The 20,346-nt window shown below is 42.8% G+C and overlaps 1 protein-coding gene across 2 annotated transcripts in view; it reads right to left on the bottom strand.

The window, feature by feature from the left end:
* The window catches only part of LOC115358974 (receptor-type tyrosine-protein phosphatase gamma-like), a 528,184-nt gene that overhangs the window by 182,734 nt on the left and 325,104 nt on the right, over positions 1–20,346 (bottom strand). For both annotated transcript variants that reach the window (XM_030051157.1, XM_030051156.1), the window contains exon 4: positions 3,964–4,112. In XM_030051157.1, the coding sequence (XP_029907017.1) occupies positions 3,964–4,112 (149 nt within the window). The remainder of the gene's footprint in view (positions 1–3,963; positions 4,113–20,346) is intronic.

Here is a 20,346-nt window from a genome sequence, read left to right as displayed (position 1 = left end):
GACCCCTTGTGTACTGAAATAATAAAGTTACAATAATAAATAAACATAATCATGTTATTTTCTGCGCAGGTGACCTGTGGTGCTGATAGTGTTGACACTGCAGTGCATGCTGGGGTTTGTAGTATCCGTGCTGTGGTATCGGTGGAAAATCAGACGTCGTCTTTGGGGCCTTGAGTTTGACACGTGCGCTCTAAGGTGTGTTTCTATGTGTATGTGTGTGTGTGTGTGTGTGTACAAATGTGCATATGCATGATCATAATATCACTTTTCTCTTTATTTTCTGCACATTTTTTAATTGAATGTCTTAGCAATGTTTTTTTTCTTTTTCCATGAATGAATTCATCATGTAAAGACGTGTATGTCTCATGTATACGTGGTAAATTGAGTTTCCCTGCCACTGAAAAACTGCTTTAGTGAATCCATTAAAAATACGTCTAAGTACATATATCATTGTTACTCCTGTACACCTTTTTCTGTTAAAACTGACCTTCACACTCGACAGCTAGAAGGAAAATACCGACTGCTTTTTTTTTTTTTAATTTTTAGGTTCATGGCACGCTCAGACTGAACACATGCTCTGCTTACACTCTTTAAGCAGAGGCTCCTCATGAAAATCACCAGCCTTAAAAACGACTACTGAATCCAACCCGGGCTCTTTTAGCCAAAGTTTAGCTCGGAGAAACACGAAAAAAAAACAACAAAAAAAAAAAAAACACTTTTGTTTTCTCTGGGACTTCATAAAGGTGCTACATGGAAAGTTGTTGGGTGATGCCTCACTGCTAAATCAATGGTGAAGGTGTATTATAAATCTGGCGATATGAAAACAGCGGCGGCAGAGAGCTCCTTCATGCATTCATTTGGGAGGTTTTTGTGTTTTCAGCAAAATCTCTGAATTCTCCTCCGAGCGGACAGGTAAGCAATATTTCTACCCCGGCGGCGAGGACGGATGAGGACGGCGAGGGGATGGGAGGAGGGGAGGGGGGGGGGGCTATCTGAAAAATCTGACACATAGGCACCTTTACGCGGCTTTATGCAAAAGCTTCGAGAGGGAAAAGAGAGGCGGAAGAGGCAGGATGGAAGATTACAATATCAAGCTGAACTGTCAGCATGCTGATCTACCAAATGTCAAACAATACATATTCATCTGTTTGGCCGGGCGCGGCGAGGAGGCAGCGCTCTCGCCGAGGTCCAAGCGGAGCCGGGGCTGACATTTTCCACCGCCGCGAGAGTGGCAGACGCCAAGCGCGCACGTCAACAACACACAAACGCACTGACTAGCTCACACTTTTACACACTTGGCACGCTGCACTGAGGGAGGGAGGTGGTGGGGGGGGGGTGGTTGCTAATGATAATGATTGGAGCTGGAGCTGGATGCTGATGGCCGCACAGATAAATCAAGTTGAAGAGGCGACATCAGGGAAAAAAAACGTGTCCCGTTTGGAGACGCCCCTCCTGAGGAAAAACACTTTTTTCTCCCCCGCCGCCGCCGCCTCCGTCACCTGAACTGCATCCGGGTATAAATACTAAAAGTAAAAAGTACTGCAGCTGCCCTCACAAATGTAGTATGCAGCATGCATGTAGTGTAGTACACATGTAGTGTAGTATGCATGATTGTAGTATGCATGTAGTATAGTATGCATGACTGTAGAATGCATGTAGTGTAGTATGCATGTACTATAGTATGCATGTAGTGTAGAATGCATGAGTGTAGTATGCATGAGTGTAGTATGCATGAGTGTAGTATGCATGTAGTGTAGAATGCATGAGTGTAGTATGCATGTAGTGTAGTATGCATGTACTATAGTATGCATGTAGTGTAGTATGCATGTAGTTTATTATGCATGTAGTGTAGTATGCATGTAGTGTAGTATGCAGTATGCATGAGTCACTTCATACGTCCTCCCTGAACTCCGACCCTCTTGCTCACTTCCGCCGCCGTCCGTAGCGCCACACCTGAATGTTGTTCAAAATGCCGGTGCTGTTTCATACGGCCTGTACACACAGCTCAATCAGTGCAACGTAACGTCCGCTGTGCAAAGGATTGTGGGTCAGAATGGCCAGAGCAGCGTGCTGACATGCATACTGCGAAATCTGACCGGATGTAGTAGAACATCCCGGTACTCTTGGCATACTGCATCTGACATACATACTGAACTGCATCCGGGCGGCTCGAGGAAAACGCCAAAGGTGCTGCATGTAACTCTACACCTTAACCAAGCCTCCCAGCTCTGCCGCCCACACGCCCCTTAACAACCCCCCTAATCTCATTTCCTGCCTTTAGTTTTCCAGCGCTGTCATCGCACGTCGCCCCTCTCTCTCTCTCTCTCTTATTACCTAATCCATCACTCACACACACATTTCCATACAGCTCGACGCCTGCTCTGCTGCTTCACTGCTGCAGCACGACCAGGGATCCCAGCTGCACCCGGTTCACCAAAGCTTTTTAAAGGCACATTGCGCAAAAACTGCATCGAGGCGAGCAACTTTTAGACTCGGCACGACGAAAAGAAACTTGGGATTTTGATGGAGAGGAAATTTTTTGATGGTTGGGATTGAAGTTGACCTTAAAAAAACAAAACGACCACGTGGGTTATTTACTTCTAACCTCTGATACGACGCACAGGAGCGTTTCCTAATTTAGCGCCCCCTACTGGCAGCAGGAGATACAAGCAGTTTGGTTAAGCTTAGGCATCAAGAATTTCCCAGTTTGGGATCAATAAAGTAAATCTATGTATCTATCAAGGTTAAGGTAAGGTTAAGGTAAGGTTAGAGGACCTAGAATAATAGAATAATATTTACTTAACTGACAGTGTTTGGGGTGTAACTAGTTACATGGCTTAAACCAGAAGTTTTTCCTTTGTTTTAATCGCTGGATTTTAACCACAAATAAACGTAAAATGACAGAAATCCCTGCTTATTAAAACTATATAGGTTTAGGAAGCCCACCCTAACAACTATGTAGTCTGCAAATAAAAAAGAAATATAATATTATTCACATTTTTTGTGCACCATGACTGTTATTGTCTATTCTCTTGGTCTATCTCCATCCAGTACATGGGATTATGATATAATTTCTGAGTGAACACTACTTCAAATTAAAGGTCTGGGTGTGAAGGACAGCCAAAGCAGCGTTATCCTTCACAAGGAAACTCAGATTGGGAAGGAACTGCATGTATTATTGAAGGCCAAACTTTAAGATAAATATTCGGATGGAAATGTATTCGGCAGAAAGCCATTATCGGTTAATTACCGAATATGGATTTGGATTCGGCTGCGTCCCTGGAATAATCAGTTTCAGTTTCAGAGAAAGGAAATCGGTTAAATCACAGTTACTATCTTGTGTTTGAATTGGCCCCGCCCCTCTCTCGTCTGCCAATCAAATCAAAGCGAGTCATTTCCAGCAGCCGGTCCGGCAGACCCGAGACTGGCCGAGCGCCTCGAGGTGTTTGTTGTCTGCGATCCACAGATGTGAGATTTCTTTAAAAATCAAAACGCTCTGATCTCAGTTCATGTTCTACTGAAGACAGCCGGTGTTGAGTTCTGCTGTGAGGGTCACACCGCCCGCTTTGAACCCGTGTCTGTAGGAGTGTTCAGCTTCACCACCGAGTTCAGGACGTTTGTTAGAAAAGTGATCACAAAGTAATCAAATATAACACCTTACATGACTTGGATGAAGTCATTAAAATATTTAAATGAAGGCTGATGCTACCTGGTCTTCAGTGTTTTTATTCCTTATCTAAATTATTCTTATTTGAAGTTTTTTGTTGTTGTTTTGCAGAATGCACCTTTAAGCGTGGGTCGTCTTTCAGCTCTTTCTGCTCTGATGTATTTTTGTCTAATGATTTTTGTTTGTGTGCGATAATCAGAGGAAGAAGAAGAGCAGGTTCGTCTCCCAGTCCAGTCCCAGATCTGGACCTTCCCTCCACATCTTTACGTCTTGTCGTCTCGTTCAGAGCCACTCACCTCCACGGGATACCGCCGGCCGTTGATGCTGTGCTCGGAGCCGTCGGAGCCGTTGCTCGGCCCCCAGTGAAACTCCACCTTCTCTGCCTTGAACCTGCCGGGCAGGCCGGCGCCCCGCACAAAGTAATCATCCTTCAGCATGATGGCCACTGGAGGAGAGAGAGAGAGAGAGAGAGAGAGAGAGAGGAGTCAGCGCTCCGACAGCAGATTTCTGAACGCACATAACAACAAGAACAATACTAACAACAACAAAAACAATTATAACAATAATAATAATGACACTGCAAAGAAGTAGAACAAAGAACACTGGTTGCTGTTTTTTGGAAGGGAATGAATGGAAAATCTTAAAAAAAAAATAATGAAAAATAAACTCAAAAATCCTCTTTAACCCTTTGAAATTCACTTTATTTCTTTCAAAAACATGTGGGGGGAAAAAGGTGATCAGCAAATTAGCAAAACGTCAATAAACAATTAGCGAAAAAATGACCTAAAATTTGCACAAAAAAACTAATAATAAAGATTAAAAATGACAATAATTTCTCTCCTTATCTCTACAATCATGTATATACTTCAATTCCATCTGTATATTTCACATCCCATATCTCTTTTTCTTAGGTTAGCCCTTATTGTATATTTTTAGTTTTTAGTCTTTATAGTCTTTATTGTAAATATTTAGCCTTTATTCTGTTTTATTTAACTTTATTATATGTTTCTACTGTTGCTGCTGGAACACCAGAATTTCCCTGGTTGGGATCAATAAAGTATATCTATCTATCTATCTATCTATCTATCTATCTATCTAATGATTTCTATTGGTCTCATGACTTTTCTAATGATACAAATGATATATTTAAAGGTGGGATCAGTGACTCTCTGTGTGTAGTTGTTTTTTTTGTTTTTTTTTCTGGTATTTGTTTTGCTAAATGTCAGGTAATTTCCTTGGGGGTTGTTTTGTACTTTGTGTTTTTTGAGTAATATTTTGTTAATGAATGCACGTTTCTGAAGGAAATCCAGTGGTGTTGCTGTGGTTCCTGCGGGTTGAGGCTCGAGGAGCCACGGACGCTGAGGAGAAGCTGAGGACAGGTGTGTTTATCTTCCAGATTTTTCCTTGGGGGGACATGTGCTGAATATTACACAAGACCATTTCGGTCTTTTTTTTTTTTTTTTTATTCCCCTTCAGCCTCCAAGGCGAGGTCTCAAATGAGGGTCTAATTTGCCAAGCTAAATCTCTCTCTCCAACCCACTGCAAATTGCGCTCGCAGGGTCCCTTTGTTATTCCATCACATCTCGCTCAAGTACAGTGAGAATTAAGGTTGGGGGCCTAATTTTCACATTCACAAATGGCTCTAAAAGGATCCGCGTGTTCCATTAACCAATGCGACCTCAAATAACTGCTCCCATTGTCGGGGAGATTTCCACCTCTGATTGAATTTCACAACCGCCTCCGTTCTGCACTTCATTGGGCATTTCCGTCCCATTTCAGAGGAAGTGCTGGCGAGCGGCGGGCGGCTCGGTTTGCCTTCTCGCCGACGCTTTGGCCAAATCTCCGGCTCCAGAATTAACAAACCAAATCCACCTGACAACATCTGAGTGAGCCCATTTCACACACTTGCTTGTGCTTTTGCGGGGCTGGAAGCAGACACGGAGGAGTCTGTTAGATTTTAGCAACCACCGCCGGGGTTAGGCCAATAATTCAGCCTGATTTTGGTTCCTCGACTAAAAATATCAGCCAGATCAGCCAGACAGCCCGAGGTGACGGCCGTTCCTCCTGATCTCACAGAGACGCACAGCCTGGAAAACCTGACATGACATTGGAGTTTATTTGTACCTTACATTTATTTTATTTTATTTTATTTTATTTTATTCAGCCGCTCGATATTTTGTCTGCGTGCAAATCCATTCTTCATTGAGAGGCGGTGAAAGTAGCGCAAAAAGTTAAAGTTAAGTTTTTGTCCCGTGACGGTCTAAATTATTGAGAGAAAAACACTGAATGCAGCGATTTTTCATTCTATTTTATTTTTTGGCATGAAAAAGGGTCAAATTTAAAGATTCTGAGCGCAAAATTTTGGGGTGAAACTTCAGGGTGATATCAACCTTAAAAAAAAAAAAAAAAAAAAAAAAAAAAACTGCCAAAGCAACGGCGAGAAAGCCGAGGACGCGGGAAAGTGATGGAGGAACAGTCAATTAATCAATCACACTTTATTTATATAGCAATTTTCATAGAAGTACATGTAACACAAAGTACTTCACACAATAAAAAAGCTGAGGAGACGCCATCATGAATCTCATCGATGCCATGAGGCCGGATGATTAAAACCAATTGGAAATAGATCAAATTCAAAATTCAAAATATCAAAATAAAAGCACTAAAACAATATAAGCTATGTGGAGGAGGGGAAGCTGAAAAGCACAAGAAAGGCGAATATCAGCCAGTAAGAAAATCAAACTTTAGAAAAAATGTTTTATTCCTGCCTCCTGCTGCAGGCGGAGAGTTTTTCGAGGAGGTAAAACCGACGGGAGGCGTCTTCAGAGCACAAAAGTGCAAATGAGAGCCTGATTAATTAAAAACTTGAGTGCGGTGTCACCTTGATCTGATTTATTTTTTTCATGCGGGATATTTTATTGAGCTGAAGATGATGAGAGCAGGAGGGACGTTTCAGGAGGATGGACTGAACCCAGATTAAACCCAGATTAAACCCGGATTAAACCCGGACGCTCTCTTATTTCTACCCAGCACTCGCAGGGCTGATTTGGAGTTTTACACCCAAAATAAGCTTGCTCAGGCCTGAGCTGCTTTGAGACATCTGAACCTCGTCCTGTCTGTCTTGGATGTATCTTCATGTTACGTCACGTTACGTTTCTCAGGCTAACAAGCTGCAAAATGTCTCTGTTAAAGACTAAGAAACATAAAGTTGATGCCGAAAATGGCCAGCTCCAGAGCGAATGGACTGACTGGTGTTTATTTACCGGTGTGTTAATTGTGCCATGAATGCATCGCTGGGGGGAGGAGAAGGGAAGCACAGGGACTGCTGACATCGAGTGGCTTCTGCAGGGCTCTCAAGCTTTGAACTGAGTTCAGAGTGGGATAAATTTTGGGGGCGGGACTAAAAAGTATTCCAAATTATTATGGGTACTGTTACAAAATGATTATGGATTGGCCTTTTATAAAATAGGTATCTTTATAAAAATATAAAACTGTAGCCCGGTATAAGTGCTCCTGCTATCTCTCTCTGCACAACCGGATACGTGAAAAAGAAAAAACCCGACGAGCAGCCGATTCAACAGGTGTAATAATAATAATAATAATGATAGTAATAATAGGCGCAAAAGCTACCGCCGACCACGTACGACGGCCGAAATCACGCGTGTGTGTCAGGGTCATAATAGCCCAGCAGACCAAACCTGTATTTTCATATTTAACGTCAAATATAAAAATACAGAAAATAGAGATTCCTCCACCTGTTCCACTGTTATAAAAAATAGCGGTTGAACTGTGTGTGTCTCATCTCGCCTCGGTTTAGGATCTGCGAGGTTTGCATGTTCACAAATATTGACTGAACCATCCTTGACCTTTGGAATGAATATTAATTTTTTTTTTTTTTTTTTTTTTTTTTGACTGACATGAGGTAAAATGGGTGGCATCCCCCCTTTAACGCCGCCCCGCTCGTGTAGTTTACTGTACGCTAGCGAGAGTGACAGGGAACAGCAACACACTTCCTTGCTTTTTTTTTTTTTTTTTTTACCCACTTATTGATTGGGAGTGCTAAGCTTGAGTTGCAGGGGGAAGCGGGGCCCTGGGAGGTTCATTAGTCTTTCATAGCCGTGTTTGGGATGCAGCAAAGCGGCCAGCAGGAATTAGATGCTAAGCCCTGAAAACCTTGGCCGGCACCGTGTGAAAACAGACGACTTGCATGGAAATAAAAACCCCCCAAAATCAGTGCAAATATGGTTCCGAGGCTCTCGCCCCTCGTGGTTTTTATACGATCTCCCTCAGCGTCAGCGTGAATCTGTTAAGTCTTTAGCCTTTCCTGACGCTCTGTAATGTGTATTCTGTATTTTGTGAAAGCATATATATTTTATTTTGCTGCTTTTTTTTTTTTTTACCATTGCTAACATTTTCAGCTGATATCCGTTATCATTCTGCACTGACTGTCTTTTATTATGTATTGATTTGTTCCGTGTCCCTGGGTGACGTGAAGGGCGCCTATAAATAAAATGCATTATTGCTATTTTACTGTAGTTTCCAACAGAAAACAGAGAGGCAACGTTCATGAGACTGATATCAGAGTGAGTACAAAGCTGAGAGAAAAGAAAAATGGGACTCAGAGCACATCCGGGATCCAATCGTTCATATCTAAAGACAAAACGCAAGCGGAGCCGTGTTCGTAATGCGCCGACAATCAAAATCAAACAAACTTTAAAATAAACGTCAGGTCCAAAGTGACAGCGCCTATCAGATCCTGCCGAATCGTTTCATCGGCAGCAGGAAGCCCCTGAAAATATTGATTTCCTTTTTTTTTTTTTTTTGTTTAGAGATGTCAGATTAAGATGTAAGCGGAGTTAAAGCTGCACCAAGTGACAGCTGGATTGAAATGACTGGCAGTTGGATTGAAACTTAGTCATCTTTTCCAAACAAAGCTCATTTCTGTCTCTCTCTCTCTCTCTCTCTCCCTCTCTCTCTCTCTCCATCACGGCTCCAGCAGCTGCATCTATTTAACGAGGTATTTTCTATGCGTTAACAGATTAGACGGCGTTACAGCATCCATCGCCTTATCATCATCATCGTCATGTATGAAACACAGAAATCGTGTGACAGATCTATGAAGTCAGACAGAGCCGAGCGAACGTGATGATGTGATCGCTCCTCATGAGTACATCTGATTGCCTTAGCAGCGAGAACAAAATGTTTATTTTTATCGCTGCTTTATTTACCACTTGTGTTGACACATCTACACAATTTGTGACACCAAGTAGGAGATACTAGAGCCCCCGAAAAAAAAACAAAAAAAAAAAACACACATTCTCACATATTCGACTTGTAATTACCTCTAGGAGCTTGACGTGAACATCTTTTTTTTTTTTTTCCTCTCCCAGACGGCAGGTTGCATTTACGGGAATACTCTGATATGACCTGCATGTGGCATCAGGGGTGCTTGAACTTTCTCCTTGCTAACAAGCTCATGTTGGTTGAAATATCACACCCATTACTGCATTATACTCAAGTGTCAGGCCAGAGATAATTGGAAAATCAGATGTAAGCGGGGCTCGTTGCGCTGTGAATGTAACTCTATTGAAAAGTTACATGTACAGGGTGCATTCTGGGTTGTTGTTTTTTTTTTTTTCTTTTTTTTTTCGAGTTTCTGTTGGATTTTTATCAAAGGACGGCGCTCTTTGCAGAGACAAACGTAGGTACGGCAGCTGTGCAGAAAACAGGCAAATCTGGCCCAGGATGACAGCGACTGAAATGATCTTTTAAAGCTCCCATGGTGGCTTCATTGTGCACCAGTAGGTAAAGTCAGAATTTAAATTTTCCCTCGCTAACTGCAGTGTTTCCCCACACAGAAATGTGCTACTTGTGAGGCTTTTCCATGAACATATTAAACCACGAAGGTCCACCTAAGAGCCCAGGTTACTGGACAAAGGAAGCGTCACTCGATGCCACGTTTGCTTCGAGTCGCCGGTGAAAAAATCCAAGATGCAAGGTGAGTTTCTGGGCGAGTTTCTACCGGTGATGAAGAAAGTCAACAGCGAAGACACACACAGAGGGAGAGAGAGAGACAGGAAGAGGCAAGCCGGTGTGTGTGTGGAGAAGAGCTGAAGGGAAAGCAAAGTGAAAAATACCGTTTGCAAAGGGAGAAGGAGGCGCTGCGTGGCTCTAGTGGCTCATATGACTGGGGCTCTTTTGTGAGGGGTCAAAGTCCTGGAAGTCTTCTTTGGACAAATTGAATCGTAGGCAACTGGACTTGTATTTGTCTTAGGAAGACGTTTCTGCACTTGTCTTCGTCAGACTAGTGCGGACTAGAAAGACCGATGCGTATGAACTGATGAAGGCCCTTGGATAAGAGGAGAAACGTCTTCCTAAGACAAATGCGAATCCAGTTGCCTACGATTCAATTTGCCCAAAGAGAACGATGACCTGGATGAAGGAGAATATCCAGAGACATCCTGGAAGTCTTGCTTGATACGAGTCTTTAGGTGATGAATTTAGGCCTTGGTTATGTAATAAATGACTTGGTTTCATTCAAAAACAGTCCCTTTTTTCCACGGTTGCCTGCATCACCTGAAGACTATCTGGACAAAAGTGTTGGTCCACCTGCACAAGCTTTTCTGGCCTCTCTGGCCCATTCTAAATCCAGAGGCATTAATAGGCATACACTGCAAAAAGTCAAAATCTTACCAAGATTATTTGTCTTATTTCAAGTCAAAAATGTCTTATTTCTAGTCAAAATATGTCATTACACTTAAAATAAGACATGATCACCTCAGAAATTACTTGTCTTTAGACAATTTTCACTTGTTTCAAGTGAAAATCTACTTGAAACAAGTGAAAATTAGCTTGAAACAAGAAACAAATTTTGCCAATGGAACAAGCAAATTTTCACTTGTCACAAGTAAAAATTTGCTTGTAAAAAGCAAAAACAAATTTTGCCAATGGAACAAGCAAATTTTTACTTGTGAAACAAGTGAACAAGTGAAAATTTGCTTGTTCCATTGGCAAAATTTGTTTCTTGTTTCAAGCTAATTTTCACTTGTTTCAAGTAGATTTTCACTTGAAACAAGTTGAAACAAGTGAAAATTGTCTAAAGACAAGTAATTTCTGAGGTGATCATGTCTTATTTTAAGTGTAATGACATATTTTGACTAGAAATAAGACATTTTTACTTTAAATAAGACAAATAATCTTGGTAAGATTTTGACTTTTTGCAGTGTAGGCTGAGTCAGCAGAGCGTCGGACTCTTTTACGCACTATGAGCCTCGGCGCTCGGCGACCCCGCTCTGTAACTTTACGTGGTGCCGCCCCCTGGTGGCCGAGTCGCTGTGGTTCCTAAACGCTTCCACTTTGCAATAATCCCACTTCCAGCTGATGGTGGAATATCTAGGAGGGAAGAAAGTTGAGCAGCTGACTTGTTGCAGCGGTGGCTTCCTGTTCCATCACTATTCCAGCAGCACCTGGAACTCAGTGAGCTCTTTAGAACCAGACGCTCTGTCACTGATGTTGGTGAAGGCAGACTGCATGGCTGCTGCTGGAGGTTACACACCTGTGGCAACGGGACTGAATCAAACACCTGAATTCACTGATTAAGAGCTGTGGCCCAGTACTTTTGTCCATATATTTGTGCACCAAGCAAGACTTAGATTTTGTTTCTAAAAGGTAAAAATAGTTTGCCACAGCTGCAGTATCAGTCTATAGGAAACAATAAACTGATATCCTACTGGTTTGCACTTTTAAATGATCCCTCCCAAAGTCACATCCTGTTGTAAGAGGAAACACATTTTAGAAAGTAAGATAACAGCTTCATGGGGTCTTTCACCAAAACACTGTGACGTCTGCGCTCCAGCCAATGAGAGAGCGACGATTCATCCTGGTTAAGGAGGAAATGCGAGGAAAAATACCTCAACATCTCTAAAACCTTTGCAGATTGCATTAGCCTTGCATTAGTGCACAGATATCTGCAGAGCGGGCTCCTCTCCGTCCCCTCCCTGCCTCCCCTCAGCGCCGTCACACTGTTCACCAGGTGATCCCTCCGCAGATAAAATGTTCAGCTGTCGTTTAGGAGAGCGGAGCGTCGATGCATAATTCATGGCAAGACGCGGGGACATTTGTCTTGTTAGCCATGCATTATGTAGCGGGGGGAGAGCAGAAGCTGTGCGCCATTTTGTTTCGCAGCTGTTGTTTGTGTTAGCGTCTTTACCTGGCTCTCCACACGCTGCGGCGCCTCGAATCCATTTCAACGAGGCTGCACCGTGCTCCTTCACTTTGCAGGTGGCATTCATACCTGATTTTTTTTTTTTTTTTTTTTTTCTGGTTCGTTTCGGGCACGAAGCGTTGCCTTGGGGAGGCATTTCAGAGACACTTTGCAGCAAACATGTCAAGGAACTTTTTTTTTTTTTTAACCTTAGCATCATGACAAGCGCCCCCACCTCTTTCTCCTTCACTCTCTCGCCCTCTCTCTCTCTCTCTCTCTGTCTGTCCATGTCTCTCACTCTCCTCTGGTTTCTTCTCATCGCGATGCCGGTGCTGCTGATCCTCCACTCGAAGGTCAGCTGCCTGCCTCGCTCCTGCAGGGCACAACACGCCGCGCGCTCGCCTCGCCTGATTAGGCTACCTGCACTCCAGCAAAAGGGATGCCTCACATCCCAGCGGCATACCGTGCGCTCATAAAAGCGCCGGCCGGAATGTGGATGGGACATTTACCCCCTCCCTCCGCATGTGACCTTACTCTGCCGCCCCAAAACCGGGAACAAAAATGGGCGAGGCGACGACCTTCCGAGGGTATTTTGCGGGGCTGTTGGAGATACTCAGCATTCTCCAGCCCGGCGGCCCTTTCATTGGTCACACTGTGATTAGGATTATCACAAAGGAGAGCAGCATGACCCAGGGGGTGGAGGGAGCAGAGAAATACCTGAGTCAAGGAAAAGCGTAGTTACTCTGCTGGAATTAACTGGGGTAAAAAATACAACCGAGTAAAAAGGTACTTTAGTTTTTTATTTTAATTTGTTTTTTTTTTAGCAAAAGAGGACATTGTCGTATGCAGGATCATATTGCCTAAAGGTTGGAGAACGGAGGATTCGAACCGCATTTTCATAAAAAAAAAAAAAAAATCCTAAATCCAAATTATTATTATTTTATGCTGATTGATCGCTGTTAAGAACTGACCAGTTTCCAGAAAAGTAAATAAAATCTGGAGCACAGCAAGGTACAATACTCAAGTCTAAACGTATTTAAAGGAATACTCCAATGTTTTGGGCAAAATCCCCTTTTCCTGACTTCCCCAGACTGAGACCAGATGTTGGACACCATTTTCACCTCTGTACCTCCAGTGGTTCAGTTCCTATGGGTAGCGTTTCCTGTTAGCTTAGCATAAAGACTTGAAGTCTATGGGAGTCGTTAGCCTGGCTCCGTCGAAGTGAAAACATAAGCCTTACAAAATGTGTTCAGCGGTTACAGCTCCACCATCTAACTCTCATTTTTTTCCCCAAAACAATTCCAAAATGTGTGACCTGAGTTTCCAGTCTGATGCAGTTCAGCTCAGCAGCTCTGCCATAAATCCTACCTTTAACAAAGTTTATCATGTTCAGTTTGTGTTGACATTGTGCAGAATGTGTCACTTTAATTCTGTGTTTATTACTGAGGTTGTAGTTTGCAGAGGTCTGCTACTAGACTGCATTATACTGAGAGGTGTTTCTAATTTTTTGTCCTCCCTATTTATAAACAATGAGGGGGGACAGAATAGTGGAAACAGCTGTCAGTAAAGTGCAGCACTAACTATGAGCTCAATGCCAAACACAGAAGTGAATGAACACCTCTGTTACCGTGACAACAAGACAAGCTGAGCATTACAGGCAGCAGGAGAGGAAACTTTATGGCACAACAAGTTGGATTAGATTAGATTGTGAATGTGGAGCTGATAAAGTGGCCATGTCTGGACAAGCTGCTGCTGGAAAATAAGAATTTCCCAATATGTTGATTGGAAATGTATATTGGATTTGTCAGACACAAACATAATCCATGACAAATAATTTTCCCCTCGTTAGAGATAATTAAAAATGCAGTTTAGTTGTATGGGAAGTTTTTTTTGCAACCGACATGAACATCAAACTTCCTGACTGGCTGACTGACAGGTTTGTGAGGCTGGTTCTTTTCCGGCTGTCTGCCCCCTCCGAGACGAGCGTCGACTGCCTGTTGGCCGGTGACTTTAGATGATGGATCCGCTCGCGGTGCAGATCCAGAACCGCGGCGTGACGCTGAATCGACGGGAAGAGTGGAGCCGCTGGAGATCCGCGGCTCAGCTGCGAGTTCAGCTGTCTCTTTCAAGTTACCATCATCACTAATCATCTCAAACTGGGCCGAGCACATCTGTTTAAAGGTGCTGCGTGTTTCATTTTAACATCAATGAATCACCGGCACATTCATTTTGACACATCATATTAATTACCACAAACAAACGGGCCCATCGCTGAGAGGACTGACAGCGTGCGCCGACCTCTGCGACTGTGTTTTTACAATGTCTGCCACCGCGATCAGATCTGCCTGCAAATCAGTTGGATCTCTTCATATCAGGCAATTTATATCATGTTCTGGACACCCATGCAGACTTCCATTAAGCAGCAAGCCGCCCATTTGAATTGATTACACCCCAGGAACCCTGCCTGAAAAATTTGAAAATTATGACGCTTTGGCTTGTAATTAGTATTAAACTGTTTAAATGTCATACTCTGACACTGAAAAAACACATTCACAGTGCTGAGATTAATAACGTCAAAATAATTGCTCAGACTTTTTTTGTGTCTTGTTTTGTAGTGAATAAAATTTAAGTGCAAATAAACTATTGCTCATTTGGTGAAGGACCCCCATGGAGGCCCTGGAGCCCTCTGAGAGCCAAATGAAATTACCTCCTTCACAAAAAGTACATCAATTAATAATAAAATTGCTTCTTTGGCCTATAAAACTGCAATTTTTTTTTTTTTTTTTTGCAGAAAAGCACAGACTCTTGTATGCTTTTTAAAATATATATATTACATTTTTGTGTATATTTTCCAATCTTATTTTACATTTTTGCATTATATTTTGTGACATTTTTTATATATTTTTAGATTTTTTTCCTTGACTTTTTCTTATTTTGTATCGTTTTCCATTTTTATTTTCATTTATGCATTTTATATATTTTATTGCTAATTATTGTTATTATTATTGTTGTTGTTGCATTTATTTTATTTCTATTAAGAAATAAAGGGGGTTTTGTGTGCCTCTGAGGGTTCAGGATCCCTGCATGAGGCAGGAACTGTTTTTAGTTTTAAAGTGACAGATTTATTCCAGCTCCACTGCGCTGACAGTCGCCTCCCTGGTCAGAGAGTGTTTTTGGCTGTTATTCAGGCCTGTTCCTGCCTCTTGTCTTTGCTCCGGCTCAAATGCCAGGCAGCAGGAAGCAGAATAAGCAGCGACATCCTCAGTGCAACAGGAAGCGGCGGGGTTAACGGGGAAAACATGCCAAACAGAGGATTTTCCTCCTGGAGCAAACAGAAGAGGTCTAATGTTTCACAACCAGTGGCATATTTTCTGGTCCAGTTTTACAGGGCAATCTTTGAAATCATCCCAGTGTCCACTGTCACACACTGGCTCTTGTCCACCTCCTCCTCCTCCTCCTCCTCCAAGGAGAGCATCCAGCCTGTTATCCACAGTGCGACCCGGGGCTGGAGGAGGGCCAGGAGGGACTGTGAGCGGCCCAGCACGCCTGCCCCAAAGCCTTCTGCCTGGCCCGCAGCACAGTGACAGTATTGATTTTTTCACACCAGAGCCCTGTCTCCACACTGCGCTGCAACACTGCTTGTATTAATGGTCGTAATGCTTTGTTTAGGCAATTACTTCCTGCTACATCATGCCCATGACAGCAGAAAGAAAAACAAAAGAATACAAGGGGGAAAAAAATCACATACATTTGTGGTGCATCTGCTCAGCCAAAAACAAGCTTGTATGAAGCACGATGCCTGACATCAAACACGAGAGAGGTCTGCAGAATTTGCTCTCGTGTGTGATGAGAAAAGGTTGGACAAGTGTAAACATGCCCAAATATAACCGAGCTCGCAGCCGCAGTCGTATCCATGATGCCGCCGAGTTTCTGGACAAAAACAGCAGCGCGTGATAAAAAGTGATAGCTGACATTCTGACACATAAAGCGGTGTTTGTTTGTCTGCTGTAATGTAATGCATCTATAAAGTTTGGTCCATTAAGGGACGGCAGAAAGCCAAAATGTCTGGACTATCTTACGGCAGACATTAGTTCTGCCTTTTGGGAAACCAGGAGGCTGGAAAGAGCGGCTTGAAAGTGAAACCAAAACGCGGGGGGTCTTTGTGCATCCTCGAAAACAGTTTTCAACTTTGTGTTTGCTGCTCAGACTCATGTTGTTTTCCGGTCTGCGTCCACTTCATTCGTTTTGGAGTGGTGCACTCCTGGTGAAGCTCTTGTTCTCAGGACATGGAAGCACCAACAACTACCACCACACCTGCATGTGTAAAACTCTGAACTAGCACTTTAAAGCTGTGGCGAACATGGCCTTTGACCTGTTTCTGTATGACTTTTAAAAACACTCTCCCTTTAACTGTACCTGCTCCACTGCTGCAACATTTTTCATGAGAAATGAACTTGCGTAAAGCTCGAAATCAGATCAGCTGGCTTTCTGATATCATCCGACTCGAACCCCGAGAACTAATACATAAACAGCTGCAGGAGGCGTCTTTTGTAATTTCCCTCACTGTTTCCTCAGAGTGAGTGTTTCAAACTAAGTCGACACTTGCCTGAGTGGATGACAGTGTAATTAACACTCCAGCTGCAACGAGGAGCGGCACTGTTAGAAACACGATTTAATAAACAGCAAGGATTATGTGGCATTTTGCTTAGGAAATACAACAGGAGAGGCAGGGCTGCACTGATGCCAGAGCTGGTGTGCTGTGGTCCCAGGCACTCGGTCGCTCGGTGCACCACCATCTCCAGTGTATTCTGCCACAGTTTCATTATTATTTCATCACTGATTTTGTCCAACAAAAAAAAAAGAAAGAAAGAAAAGAATAGCTGCTGTGAAATTACTCTGCATTGAAAAGTGGTTCTGTCTACTTGAACATTACTGTATATCAGCTGAGTGCCAGTCCTGTGAAATACTGGCACTCATCAGAATGCCAGTAACTGTTGCACAATAAAAATCATGGTACTGAATATGATACCATGAACATTTTTAAATACCCCATAGATAATGTTAGGAAAACTTGTTAGGGTGACTGTGACCACAGATTGGTGCTCTGCAAACATCTCAGAGGCAGAGCTGCAGAGAGAACAGGCAGTACGTTCACTTTTCTTCCACAGTTCCAGCAAAATTCATGTGTAAACCAACGTTTACTGTTGCCATCACTGCAAAAACGCAAAATCTTACCAAGATTATTTGTCTTATTTCAAGTCAAAAATGTCTTATTTCTAGTCAAAATATCTCATTACACTTAAAATAAGACATGATCACCTCAGAAGTAAATGTTTCAATGGCAAAATTTGCCAGTGGAAAAAGTGAAAATTCACTTGAAATAAGTGAAAATTAGCTACAAACAAGAAACAAATTGTGCCAATGAAACAAGCAAATTTTCACTTGAAACAAGAGAAAATTGTCTAAAAACAAGTTACTTCTGAGGTGATCATGTCTTACTTTAAGTGTAGTGAGATATTTTGACTAGAAATAAGACATTTTTGACTTGAAATAAGACAAATAATCTTGGTAAGATTTTGAGTTTTTGCAGTGATAACACCTCACTGGCTTAAATGCAACCAGCCGTCCAATCCATACGACCATATTGTTTGTTCCAACACTCTAATGTGACCCGCAGTGGCATTTCCTGAGCACTAGCGAGTGAGCTAATTCACTAGCCACAAAGACTACTTGGTTAAGGTTAGGAGGAGGTCATGGTTAAGGTTACGAAACGCTTGCTAATGTTAGCTACCTAAAAAGGAACCCTTCCGGAGCTGTCGTGCTGATTCACCCGTCCACCACCTCACCGACTTCTTTATGTGGACTGTCTCTCTCTTAATACGACGCCACAGTGTCTTTATTTACAGCGCCACTAGAGGTCGCTTTAAAACAAACTACAGGTCGTAAAAAGCTGCTGTGCGAACAAGCTATGGATCGTTTTTTTGACAGTCTCCATAAAACGATATCCAGCTTCCCTCAAAGAAGTATTTATCTGATGTATCCCGGACTCACTGAAGATGTTCGAGTCGGTACATTCGAAGCAGCCTGTGAACCCTTCGATTGCGTTGAAGGACCAGCCTTTAACAGGTTTACTTTGTGGTTTGGCGGTTCTGTTTTTCTGTCTATAGAAGCTTGGACCCACTAAATCACCACACCTGCGTTCGAACGGTGAGCCGCAGTCAATCAGCGATCTAAAATTCAATTCTGTCTCGCGAAGCAGCCGATTTGTTGATTGTGATTCTTCTTTGGCCTCCCTGGGTGGGATGTAAACAGTGACACCAACTCTCCTGGCACGTAGTATGATCTATATCTGATGGACATGTATTCCAAGTTGGGGGGGAGCAATCCTAATGCAGACCGGTGGAATTACTGCACCAGCGGACATTGATCATGGAGCAGATGCCGCCTCCTTGGGACGTTTGGCTGAGTGCTGCCGACGTGCCGGCCCGGTGCAATGTAATCCCAGACAGTTTTTAAAGTCCAGCGTGGTTTGGATCAGTAGCAGGAGCTCATTGATCTTGTTGCTGAGCGAGCGGACGTGCAGAGATGGTGATGGAGGTTTAAGGGTCCGTCTCCAGTGCCGGTAAAGAGTATCAGATCTTGGTTTGTCTTCCAAGCTGTTGGTTCGTCTGTGTTTCTGCAGAGTGGATCCACCTGCTGAAGGACTGCATCTGCACTTCCTGGCTATCTGGCGGCAGCTGTACCCTTCCTGGCTGAGAATCTTCTGAGAATCTTCTGAGAATCTTCTTATCTTCAGGCGTGTTTCCTGCGTTAGGTTCCTTGTTTTAGCCATTTTTGTGTCTGAAGAACTTTCAGATGTGCTGGCTTTATATAGACACCAAGATTGGCAACAAAAATTGTGTCTTTTAATAAAAAGAACGACCTTCATCACCGGTACCAAAATGATCCAATACTCCAAATTTCTTATGTATTTTTATGGAACCAATCAATTTGAAGTTTTTAATGGCTTTTTTAGGATTTGTTTAGTATTTTGGCTGTGACTGTACTACAAGAAATTGCACTTGAAGACCTAAGAGTGATTCTTAATGCAATATTTCACAAATGCCTGGGGTGTCCGAAAACTTTTTTCCACCACTATACTAAGTGATATTCTGACATCCAACAGGAACAAAAACACCAAGTAAATGATAAGAGCTCGCACTGCGGCTGGCCTGTGGGCCGCCATCTTTGCCATCTTTGTTTTGGCTCTGGCCATTGAGCTTCAGCTCCACCGATGAGATTATTTCTGCCTCCAGAGCAGCAATCTGCCTTCCGGAAATATTTGTAGAACTAAAACTCCAATCTGCATCATGAGCAGACCGGCAGTCACCTCGATTTCTTCCCTGCAGCTGTCATTCAAGTTAACCAGCTCTCCTAAGACTTCCCTTCACTTCCCATTATAAAACTGGCTACACTCCTACTACTGTTACAGCTTACAGCATCCTATTTATTATTTCCCAGCATTGTTTGCACAGTCTTGCACCGCTCATAATGTCTGTGCATGCCTTTGTATTCTATGCCACTTCAGCCTCGGGGATTATTCCCATGCTTTATATTACACTCATTACTCATTTCATGCATGTCAGCCTGCTCAGTCTAACTATCTCATGGCACTCTGCTCCAGTGTACTGCAGGACCCGCCGTGCTTTCCTGTTGCTGTAACTGCACTGCATGCCGCATGAAACCTCACGGTGACTGACGGGTGAATGTATATTTATAGAAGGATATGTGCACACACACACCGTCTATGATTTATGTTGCGCTGGACATTAGGTCTTGTTATTCCCCGGTTGTCATGTGCCAATATTTACTTGTGTTTCTAAGTGTCATTATGAAAGCCACCGACGCACATTTTTCTACATTTATTAGACGTAGCGGCGCAGCAGAGAAAATGAGAAACCTTCTTTTGGCCCAGGCAATCCAAGAATGGAAAACTAGACTTCAGCCAATAATAATTTAAAGCTGCACTCTGGCAATCTCGCATTGCTGGCAGCTGCTAGAAACAATTTGAACTTCAATACCCAGAAATCCTGAAAGGGGACATCAATAAACAGCAGACAGCACCTTCAGGTTTACCAGACCTGGCTGCTCTGTGATGTTTTATACCGCAAAAAAAATAAATAAATAAAATAAAATAAAGTAAAAATAAAATAAATAAGAAAGAAAGAAAATCAAAGAAAACAAAAGGAATGGGAGGGGAGGAGTTCAGCTTTCTCTGGACGCCGACTCGCTGCTGTTGAGGAAGCGGCTTGAATTTCAGGATTTAAGGATTTAATTTGCTCAAACAGAGTGAATCTGCAGTGACTCATTTACAGCCACACTTTGCAATCAAGGTAGATGATACATATTAAAGCCACATCGTATAGAAAGGTGGATATGGTTGGCACTGATTGGCGACCTGCACGTTCCTGATGTCAGGATGATATTTTTTTTTTTA

Source organism: Myripristis murdjan, chromosome 5 (assembly GCF_902150065.1).
Source record: "Myripristis murdjan chromosome 5, fMyrMur1.1, whole genome shotgun sequence".
Classification (NCBI taxonomy): domain Eukaryota; kingdom Metazoa; phylum Chordata; class Actinopteri; order Holocentriformes; family Holocentridae; genus Myripristis; species Myripristis murdjan.
Note: the sequence above shows the minus strand (reverse complement) of the source record. Positions and strands in the feature narration are given on the sequence as shown.